Genomic DNA, 11,342 nt, shown 5'->3' on the forward strand with positions numbered 1-11,342 from the left:
GTACCTCTACTCCCTTCCAGCAGTCATAGTGAGTGTGGATGTTAAAACACAATGCTTATTGTTATACTTGTTTTAGGAGGTACTACAGTTAAATTATCTTTCACATAAGACCATGCAGAGCTTATATAATGTGCTACAAATCAAGGCTACTGCAACTTCACTGAAGAAAGGACCCAAATAAAATTCCATACAGGGTACTAGGATTGTACCAATATGATCTCAGATAAATACTGGGGGCAATCACAGCATTATTTTACTGATCTGTATCCGTTTTTGAGCTCCATCTTAAGCCAGATCGTCTGTTTCCTCTAGGTGGCAAGCTCACACTCCCTCCTACTCCTGTAGCATGCTTTTTAAATTTGTTGTGATCTGGCTTTGCTGGGCACTGCATTTGGGTGTCATCATGTCTCAATGTCCTTTTATTTCAAATTAAAATCCCTCTGCAGAGCTTTCATAAAAGTCTTAAGAGGCAGCAGTAATATTGCTGGACTGAGGTTTTTATTTGTTGTGATGTAGCCATGGCGGGACCAGGCCCACCCAGTCAGCCAGAGTTAATTCCCACGTGCGAGTGTACATTCGCTAACTCGCACTTCTATCTGACTCTTGTAAGGATAAAATTAATTAGTCCTAAATAATCAGACTAGTCTGTATATTAAACACAGGACATAACAGTAAAACAATGGTAGCAAATGTGTTTTAAAATATCTAATTATAAAGGCATTTTTTTTGGCCATATAAGTTAAATATGATAATGAAATTAGGATGAGACTGTCTTTCAGACCTCTTAAACCGATGAGATGTCAAGCAGATACACTAAGCTGATTTGTTTAATTACAATGTACTTGAATTGTACACTGTATAACAGTATTATGTAGAAATCCATAAGTATCGTATCGGGACTTTGTTTCGGCAGATACTCCATATTATAAGTCTCAGAATCAGCCATTATTTGGGTGGTTGTAGCAAGAGCTAGTGCTGGGCAATATGAGCGCAAATCAATATCACAATTAGTTGTAAATTTTACCACAATTACGATTAATGAACAATTATTTTGTTTTTGCATTTTTGACCCTCATAGTTCAGTGAAGAGGCTTGTACTGTAAATCTGCTCCAGTATTAAAGCTGGGTTATGTTTTCTAACGTTGCTGGGGGGTTGTTCCTCTTTTGTTTTTTGAGCACTATCTATATTTGCTGTGTGATTGTGTTTTTCCCCCAGAGTTTACATCTGACTTCTTTTTGTTCAGTGTCGTCTTAATTATAGTCAAAACACAGCACGTCCAAACCACAGACGCTGTGTTTTTCTTTGGTACTAGATGCTCAAATCGCTTGATCTGCCTCTGTGTTCAGGTTGCTTCCGTGTGGCAGAATTACATGACTACAGCTTGGTAGCATGGTTTTAAAGGGACAGTACATGAACACAAAGTGGGGGACATAACAGAATAAATATAATCGATATAGACAAGATTATGTCGATTAGAAATCCTGAATGTCGATTACAATTAATTTTCTATTAATTGCCCAGCCCTAGCAAGGGCCGTAGAATGGATGAATATGATATCTTAACAAAATGCAAAAAGCCATAATCTGATAAGCGTTGTTGCTCACTATTGCCAACAATTGCATAGTATGAAGGAAAAGGGTTCATCTGTCTTAAAATGAATGTGCCCATGCTGTGTAGGACAGTACCGTGTGGAGATTCGGCTGAAAACAGCACTGAAGTTGTTGCAACTCAGAGAAAATAGCACAGCGGATGCAGAGCTGCGCAGCTGAGCTGCATGCTGCTGGCCTTCTCGACATGAATGTAGAAAATGACAGATTTCAGGGAGCAACTGTTTCACTAACATGGCTTCATCCAGACGCAAGCAGTCCTTGGTTTGCTGAAGGAAAGATACAGACGGACAAGTTAAACTGAGTAAATCTAATCTGCATTTAAAACTTATTGCATTCAAAACTTTTAACATGAAAAATCTGCATCAACACCTATGCAATATTTTTTCCATATACAAGTACGTATTTACATAAACATTTATGAAAAAAGTATGGATTACATAAAAAGTATATATTTACATAAACATATATTAATATTATAAACTAGAAATATGTCTTCCAAGATTAGCATCACAAAAATATTACATATAAGTGTTGTGTGTTTGGTAGATTATTTCTTTATTGTAACCATGGTTCTTGGCAATAAATCTTATACCGTTGGAAAGCCTGTATTCCCTTTTCAATGGTGCCACATTTGTAAGGAACACACATTTGTGTGATGAGCAGTAGAGCTGAGTATGTGGGTTGCGCCCCTGAAAAATTTGCCAAATCCTCCCTACCAATGCCAAACAGCTTGTTCTGACATTGACTGGTTTGGTGACTGGATGATTGAAGTTTGAAGAAACAAGGCATATTGGCAATTTAACAATTTATTCACTTAACAAATAGGAGCCTCGGAGTGTGGAAGAACCATACAAAGCCAAAACAGCCTGTTCAACAGCCTGGTCACACACTGCTGTGGGATGGCATCCCATTCTTCAACCAGCATTTGTCACAAGTCAGCCAACGTGGTTGTGTTGGTCACTGTGGCACGAACAGCACACAAAAGCTGATCCCATAAGTGTTCAATTAGGTTTAGGTCAGGAGCTGGCAGGCCATTCCATCCTCTTCACTCCCAAATTCTGGTGGTAGTCTCTGATAAAACCCCGCTCTGTGGGGGGGCGAGCGTTGTCATCTTGGACGATAGAGTTTGGTCTCAGACTGTGGAGATATGGAATTGCCACTGGTTGCAGAATTTCATCTCGATATCTCTCTTCATTGAGACCGCCTCCAACGATGACAAGCCTCGTTTTTCCAGTGAGGGAGATGTAAAGATTTAACAATCATAGATGCTATGTTGCTTTTAATTCAGAGGTAATTAAAAGCTAAAGGTGAAATTTTAAAAGATGTGAGCATTTGCATCAAAATATAACCAAAAAACAAATGATACGAGATATTCCCACCATATTACTGAATCAATGCAATCACTCTAATGAGAAAAAGCCCAGAATCCTATATTTTTGACTAAATGATCAATCAGCTATGCTACATCAACATTTACGTTTGCAGAAAAAAAAAAGTTGTTACCTACTAAAATATAGAATTTAATGTTTGCTTAAATGTATTCTTGCATAAAAGTTTAACTTGAGATATGAGAACAGCTGTCTCATATCAGAGAGTATGTTAATGAAATATCTATACAGGAAAAATCCTGTAAATCCCTGTGGAAACAGAAAACGCACTCTCAAAATGAGGAAACACCTGCAAATGCAATCTTCTGCAGAGACAAGCCCCACAGCCCACTTTCTGGACAAAGACAGATACTACATGCTATAATTATATCAACAGACCCAAGTGTTTGAGAGAAAATAAGTCAAAATTCATGGCAGACACAAAAAGTATTTTAGTTCATTTTGTGTTTCTTTAGATTTAAATGATATTTTTTGTTAACAAATCTGCAAATTATGCATTGGACTCTACACAATTCTGTATGCAGATGAACCAAGTTGACATGTAAACATGACTGACTGCTCACCCCTGCCAAGCACTTCTCCAGAGTGTCCAGAATGATGAGCTGGGAGAGGTAGAGATTCTTTTCAGCAGATTCCCCAAATATTCGCTGGAAATAGAGACAAACACAAATTGTACTTATAAATACTTATAATTAAATTAAACTTATAAATAAATACTTGCATTATTATTAAATTAGAAAAGAGTGCAAAACATAAGCATTTCCTTTAGTTCCAAATGGTCACAATATATAGGTAATAATTTGGGCATCAAGTTAAATCAAAGACAAGTAAAAACACTGGGGAATTTCACTATGGGGAAAACAGGTCAGCATTTGGCAGTTTCACAAACCCCAAACACATACACTTACCATATTGTTAACATTTTTGAGGATGTTGGTCAGGCCATTGATGACAAGGGAAAACTTGTATTTAGAGATGTTGATCAGACATTCCTTGTTGTGCTCTGTGCTTACTTTGGTGTGAGTGTTCTGCTGTCCTGCCTTAACAGGGAGCTAAAAACAAAGAATGAATTGAGGAAAGATACATAATTATTAACAGTCATGGAAGTACACATTTGGGTGATTTCACCATATGAAACAGCTCAAGTGCATTACTTTCAGCACTGAGAGAGTCATGGTATGTAGGTATTCAACTGAAAACCTACTTGACATAGAGACTACTCAACCCCACCTATTAAAATCTCAGCCAAATCTCCCACACCTAAAGCACAAAGACAAAAGTGTCAAGGCTTAGAGCACTCCACACTTCCGATTCCCAACCCCAGAGCACAGCTGTACACCTGCAAGACAGCACATCTGCTAATTCAGCTACATACATTAACCGTGCAAGCTAGAGTCAGAGTTGCCATAAACTAAGTATAGTGGTATTGCAGAGAGCAAGAAAGCAGTTGGCCTGCCTGTGTTAATGAACCATGAGGAGACTGTAGGTGGGGGTTGGGGGACCTTTCCCCCCCCCCATTTAAATGCTCCCTGATGTGAAGTTTTGCAAAGAATTGCCTTCACATTTCTGGGTCAAATGTAGTTTGCATATGCAGGGCCAAGATTTAGCATGATTCTTGATGCAATTACAATGTAAAACATCATGGAACAAATATATGCCACCAGAAAGATTTGCTAAAACTTGATTTTAGAGATACAAATTACTGAGGTATTCAAAGATGTATCATATTTAACTTCCAATTTTAGGAATCATTACACCACTAGTACCCTAACACTAACATAAGAACATGTTCCAAGTTAGTTATAACATATGTGTTGTGTGGAAATACTTCACACTGAAAGAAGAGGAACTGAAAGTGTAATTTTTATTTAAGAAAAAAAAATTATTCAGGATCAATCTAAGCATTTTTAAGGTTTTATGGCACGGTGCTGACTGCACTTGCATAGTGAATGAACAGCCGAACCAAAAATTGATCTAGATAACAGACAGAAAGTTTGAACATCTGTCATACACAAGTAGTTCATTTTGTTTGTCAAATCCTGACCACTGAATCTGTTTGATGTCTATAAGGGGCCTGTCTATAGAAATGGCCAGTGTGTCTTTGAACATGTCAGGAGGAGGAGCAGGAGGGGCCCCTGGGGTTCCCTTTCTCTCTGCGCCTCTGCTTCATAGCCCTAAGGGAAAAACCATGTGGCTCCAAATGAAAGTCCCAAGACCAGAAAAGAGTCAGGCTTCCGGCACGTACACACGCACACGTGCACGCGCGCAGACACACACACAAGCCCTGCTGACATCCATTTTAATGCAGGATGCCAAGAGACAGTGAACACTTTGTTTCCCAGGCACGGTTTAAAATTCCAAAAAGGTCACGGACCAATCATTTTTCTTTATGTGCATTTTGGCAATGGCTGCTACACTCATATGTGCTGTATCAATATTACGTGGGCAGAATACACAAAAGCAGAATGGGAGATCAAATGCAACTTTCAGAAATGTTTCTCAACTCTCACACTAGTTTTGGGGATTATAAGCACATAAATCCTAGTGGTGATCAAGTTATAATAAAAACAAAAAGAAAAAAAAAAAAAAGAAAAAGTGAAAACCTGGCCAAAAGTGGAGCCCTATATTTACTGTACAAAATTATAATAATAATAACAAAAACAACAAATAAACAATTGGAAAAAAATTGTTTCCAATAAAGGTTTATCGTTTTGATAATTACAAACAAAAGATTACCAAATAACCTATCTACTCTGTAATTAAAGAATATAAGTCAACCAACTCTCATTCCTCAGCTGTGTGGGCTTAAGGAAGGATAGATTGGTTTTCCATGACCATGCACTGGCATCTGGGAGGTCATTGTTTCAAGGTACTCTCTACACTGATATTGCTGACACAGCAATAAGCAAGGCTGAGGACTATCATGAGCAAAAAAAAACAAAGCAATATAGTGTCTACTTAGACATTTAATTATTGTACAATAATACATGCTTGTTTCAGGGTATGACACAAAAGCTAAGTGATTTAGGAAAGTGATAAATACAAACATGTGTGTGAGAGCTGGGGAGACACAGACTTGGTTGGCCACTGCACTTACTGCATTTGGAACAACTGTTTTAATCTTCTGACTTAAAGGGCTACAAACTGGCTTAGCATTAAACACAGCCAAAATCCCTCATTACACTTTCATCAAACTGTTATGAGCCTCAGCCAGCCACTAAGCCCCTACACAAGCACCAAGAGCTGGCGAATAGTCCCTAAAATCAGAGCTTTCCACTGGCTGGTGGTGTTGGTTAAGTACACCTGACAGCTGCTGGAATTAATGTACAGCCCAGCTGGCCTCAAATGCAAAAGTAAATAAACTTAGCAGCAATTTCTCTACCCTCTTAGTAGAGGTGGGCAATATGACAATTTTGGTGGATATTGTCCATACCTTGGACACTGATCAATTGCAAGCTTTTTTTTTTTTTTTTTTAAAGAGTTGTCCAGAGTTCTGGTGCCAAGGGTTTTGGTACAGGAAATTAGGCCTGCTTGCACAGCATGTAAAACTTCTAGTTAAAATTATTGAATTTATAGTTTTTGGATATTTTTTAATAAACATGGCCCTACTACAGCATTTTATCTCTGTGGCCAAATCCTGTATTGTGAAAATATTGTGACAAATACTGTTCAAAGTAGCTCCCCGAGTTCCATACCCTTCTGAAAAAGATTTGAAAGTAATAGGCAAGCTGCTACTTCTAAACCTTATTGCCTTGCATGGGCTTCTGAAATAAGTGTCTTAGCTCAGTAAGCAAAATATAGGTAAGGAAAGACCTCTAAATGTTCTCCCTTAAAACACAATAACAACTCGATTAAGCTTCATTCTCTAGAGACAGTTATATCCATAAATAAATGTCATGGATATGAAGTTTAGGACCGATTTTCAATCCCCTACAAGTGCCCTTCAACCAAAACAACACAGGGACCACTTCGTGTTTGTTTATATACAGCAGCTATGCAGAGAGGGAGCTCCTCTCAAACTTCACAACGGAGGAGAAACTGCGAATTTGGCCAAGAACACTCCTTAAAGTCGCTCATCTTTCAAACGAATGTGGTTAACGTATAAATAACTATATATAAGGAGTAAAGCGACTAGCTACCAGTACGATGCCTGACTCCTTACACAAATTTCCATTCCACCTTAAATGAACCCTTATAAAGGTGGTATTTACCAATGTTAAGTTGGTATAGCTCCCAATGTTTGGTAGTGGATGGCTGTGTCTTTATGCGTTGTTAACAGCTCCCACGATTAACGAATACAATGATTTTTGTTGAACTCCATTCAACATGTCAAGACTCGCTGATTTTTAAATACTAACTGTCTTTAAATACACATCTAAGCAGTGCGTTCAAAGCCAAAGTTTATCACGGCAACCATTAAATTCCGTCCTATAGCCCAAGTCCAGCTCACTGTGAGGAGACAGGATGTAAAGTTAATTGCAGCACCATTTAAGGTGGAAGGGAATGTTAGTTCTGAAAACGATGGGTGTAACATTAGCTCTCAGTATTTATAGGAATACGGGTTTTCTCGCTTGTTAATGGGATTTGGTAGAAAACAAAATGTAAAGGTCGTACACAACTTTCCCTCACTGAGTTAAAGATCTGATTGCAAGAAGGTGTAAACAGCAATAACAATGTGTTTTTATCTCCCCAGTCCCTGGTTTTACACGTCTGTGACTCAGAAGCGACAATAAATCTAATGCACAATTTAAGGTGGAACGGACTATTACAATAAGGAGGCTAAGGAGATGAGCTGAGGTTCGTCGGAGGCTGAGGGCTGTTTTCTTTGATTTTGGCCAGCTCAAATTTCTCGAACAAACCCAGTAGCTCACTTCATCCTCTCCTCCATCCTTCTCGGTCTCTTACCTGTTCGTCGAATCTGTTAATCACGGCCTGGACCCACTCCACTGGTTTATGCGCCGCCATGGTCACACCGCGACACCCTCTCTGTCCTTTTTCTTTCTGTTCACTCTCTCCCTCTCTCCCTCTCTCTCTCCGCCCTGGGCTCCAACCGGCCTCGTTCACCGTGTGAAACAGCCCGCAGCGCTCCCCAGTTTTGCAGGAGAAGAGAGAGAGGGGGAGCGGAGCTCAGTTTTTCACTTCAAGCATTACTGCCGCCATGACACACCGCCGGAAGTTTGAGTCTTGTCTCAGAGTGCCATTGCGCCTGCGCGACTCCGCTTCTGAGACAAGGAGATCATATTTTGGAGACAAGATTAAAGCTGCACCTACAACGGGTTTCTCAGGTTTTCGAAAGTATTTTCATAGGGAGTCTGCCCCAGTGAGTAGCAACATCATTAGTCAGTGTTGTTAAGGGGGTTTCGGACAACTGATGACCACAGGGAGAGTGTTCCTCAGTCCTCTGTTTGAGATGTTTATGATTATTACCGGGTGCCGCAACAGGTAGTGTCGCTGTCTCACAGATTCAGGGTCTTGGGGTTGTGGGTTCGAGCCCCGCTCCGGGTGACTGTCTGTGAGGGTTTCGATGTTTTCTCCTCGGGGTTTCTTCCTCCAGTCCAAAAAACACACGTTGGTAGGTGGATTCAAAAGTGTGGACTGGCGCCCACATCGTGCCCAGTGATTCCGGTGTTAGGCTCCAGACCCACCGCAAACCAGAACTGAAAAATTGTTATCATTCGTCTTGTTGTTAGTCATAATAATATTAAAAGTTCGAGATGTTTCTGTCTCGTTATCCATTTTCAATATCGTTATCAATTTTCCTGCCGATCATGGGAATCAAACAAATGACCTTTCAGTCCTAAGCCCTCCTCTCTAACCATTAGGCCACAGATCCATCACCATGGATTAGTTATCATGCATTTCATTTGTTGGTAAAATCCATATAGAAAAGACTTAATAGAATGTTGGATCAAGCTATGATTGCATTAGCCCCTAGAACAAGGACTCAGTGATATTGGTGGGCCATCATGAACGAGAACACAATGTCACTGCTTAACATTTTTTTTTAACTTTATACCCTTCTAGCCAGCCACCAGCATTGGGCATGGGACTCTCTTGTTTTTTCATTAGTACTCCTACATGCAATTTTCATTGGTTTGTCCTGCAGAAATAAGGACAAGCACATGTGTTTTTTTATGTGCATGTGTTGAAGATTTAAGGCAGTTGTTTAAAAAAATTAATTTGGGTTAAAAATCATTTATATCCGGATTTAGTTTTTACATAATATCTCTTTGATCCTTCAGTTTGTAATGACAATTGTGAACTGCTCTTTTATGCATATTACTGTTCTATTGACTATAGGGGAATCCTGACCCCAGATCTTTCTTTAAGTGTTTCAAGAGCAGAACGAACTGAGGAGCATACTAGTGGGCAAAATGACTTCTCACTTGTGCATTTGTGATTATGGCATGACAAGCACAATTAAAAATAATAAAAACACAATATAAGGCAACACAAGACATACTGCTGTTAAGAACATTTGCTTTCATCCATCCTTTAATGTTATGCCACAGCATCTCAAAAGGATTCAGGACTTTGACTAAGCCACTCCATAGACTTCCATTTTTTCCTTCAGACATTCAGAGGTGGACTTGCTGCTGTGTTTTGGATCATTGTCCTGCTGTACAACCCAAGTTCATTTCAGCTTGAGATCGTGAACAGATGGCTGGATAGTCTCCTTCAGGATTTTTTGGTAGACAGTGGAATTCATGGTTCCATTTATTAAAGCAAGTCTTCCAGGTCCTGAAGCAGCAAAACAGCCCCAGACAATCACACTACCAGCACCATGTTCTACTGTAGGTATGATGTTCTTTTTCTGAAATGCGGTGTTACTTTTATGCCAGATGTAATGGGACACACACCTTTCAAAAGTTCAACATTTGTCTCGTAAGTCCACAGATTATTTTCCCAAAAGTCTTGGGGATCATCAAGATGTTTTTTTTTTTTTGGCAAAATTGAGAGAAGCCTTAATGTTCTATTTGCTTAGTAGTGGTTTTCGTCCTGGCACTATGTCATGCAGGCCATTTTTGCCCAGTCTCTCTAACTGAGGCCTGCAGTTCTTTGGATGTTGTTGTGGGGTCTTTTGTGACCTTTTGGATGAGTTGTCGCTGTGTTCTTGGGGTAATTTTGGTCGGCCGGCCACTCCTGGGAAGGTTCACCACTGTTCCACATTTTCGCCATTTATGGATAATGGCTCGTACTGTGGTTCGCTGAGTCCCAAAACTTTCGAATTGGCTTCATAATTTTTTCCAGACTGATAGATTTCAATAACTTACTCATTTTATTTTTTTTATTTTTTTTATTTTTGGGATCTTGGCATGATGTCTGTCTACTTTGCTTTGTCAGGCAGGTCCTATTTAAGTGATTTCTTGATTGAGAACAGGTGAAGCAGTAATCAGGCCTGGGTGTGGCTAGAGAAAGTCAGGTGTGATAAACCACAGTTATGATTTTAATGGGGGGCAAGCACTTTTTCACACAGGGCCATGTAGGGTTTTTTTTCTCTTTTAATATAAACCTACATTTAAAAACTGCATTTGTGTTTATTTGTGTTGTCTGACTAATTTTTAAATTTGTTTGATGATCTGAAACATTCAAGGGTGACAAACATGCAAAAAAATGAGAAATCATTCATTTATTCATTATCTGTAAACTCTTATCCAGTTCAGGGTCGCGGTGGGTCCAGAGCCTCCCTGGAATCATTGGGTGCAAGGCAGGAATACACCCTGGAGGGGGCGCCAGTCCCTCATAGGCCAACACAAGCATTCAAACATTCACTTACACCTACGGACACTTTTGAGTCGCCAATCCACCTACCAACGTGGTTTTTTTTGGACAGTGGGAGGAAACCGGAGCACCCGGAGGAAACCCATGTGGACACGGATGAGAAATCATGAAGGGGGCTTTTTCACACCACTGTATAGACTAGTTAATATATTGTTCTTTTAATAAAAAATAGATTATTTATATAATCTTGTGATTTACATAGACTTAAAATTTTGTTTTGGTTTTAATTTTGGATATCTGTAAAGATTTGTGACACCATTAGGTTGTAAACAATGTGCTTCGCAAATAAATTAGACTTGAATATTATATTATAATGGATTAATTAACCATTATGACTTACACTTTAACCACATTTATGTAAGGTTAGTCATAAGCGAGCTTAAGCACGGACTCTCACACAGACACTATGCTGTTTAAGTCACCGTAAGTTATTTATTCAGTTATTAAACTTAGTATGTTAAATATTAATCTTAAGATTTATTTTTCAGTACTTACTAAGTGTGTTATGTAGTTATGAGTGTAACTTGAAATGTGGACACACAAATGGACACTGGGGGTTTA

At 39.2% G+C, this 11,342-nt stretch overlaps 1 protein-coding gene across 5 annotated transcripts in view; it reads right to left on the reverse strand.

Annotated features, from left to right (window-relative positions):
- Positions 1 to 8,154, reverse strand: part of nf1a (neurofibromin 1a) — a 76,146-nt gene extending 67,992 nt beyond the window's left edge. For all 5 annotated transcript variants that reach the window (XR_010801908.1, XM_066664697.1, XM_066664732.1 and 2 more), the window contains exons 1-4: positions 7,905 to 8,154; positions 3,908 to 4,051; positions 3,563 to 3,646; positions 1,687 to 1,877 (exon numbers count right to left, since the gene is read on the reverse strand). Coding sequence is in view for 4 of the 5 variants with exons in the window: in XM_066664697.1 (XP_066520794.1) it covers positions 1,687 to 1,877; positions 3,563 to 3,646; positions 3,908 to 4,051; positions 7,905 to 7,964 (479 nt within the window). In the remaining variant the exon portion in view is untranslated. The remainder of the gene's footprint in view (positions 1 to 1,686; positions 1,878 to 3,562; positions 3,647 to 3,907; positions 4,052 to 7,904) is intronic.
- Between the last annotated feature and the right edge of the window lie 3,188 nt (positions 8,155 to 11,342).

Source organism: Hoplias malabaricus, chromosome 1 (assembly GCF_029633855.1).
Source record: "Hoplias malabaricus isolate fHopMal1 chromosome 1, fHopMal1.hap1, whole genome shotgun sequence".
In the NCBI taxonomy this organism is placed as follows: Eukaryota; Metazoa; Chordata; class Actinopteri; order Characiformes; family Erythrinidae; genus Hoplias; species Hoplias malabaricus.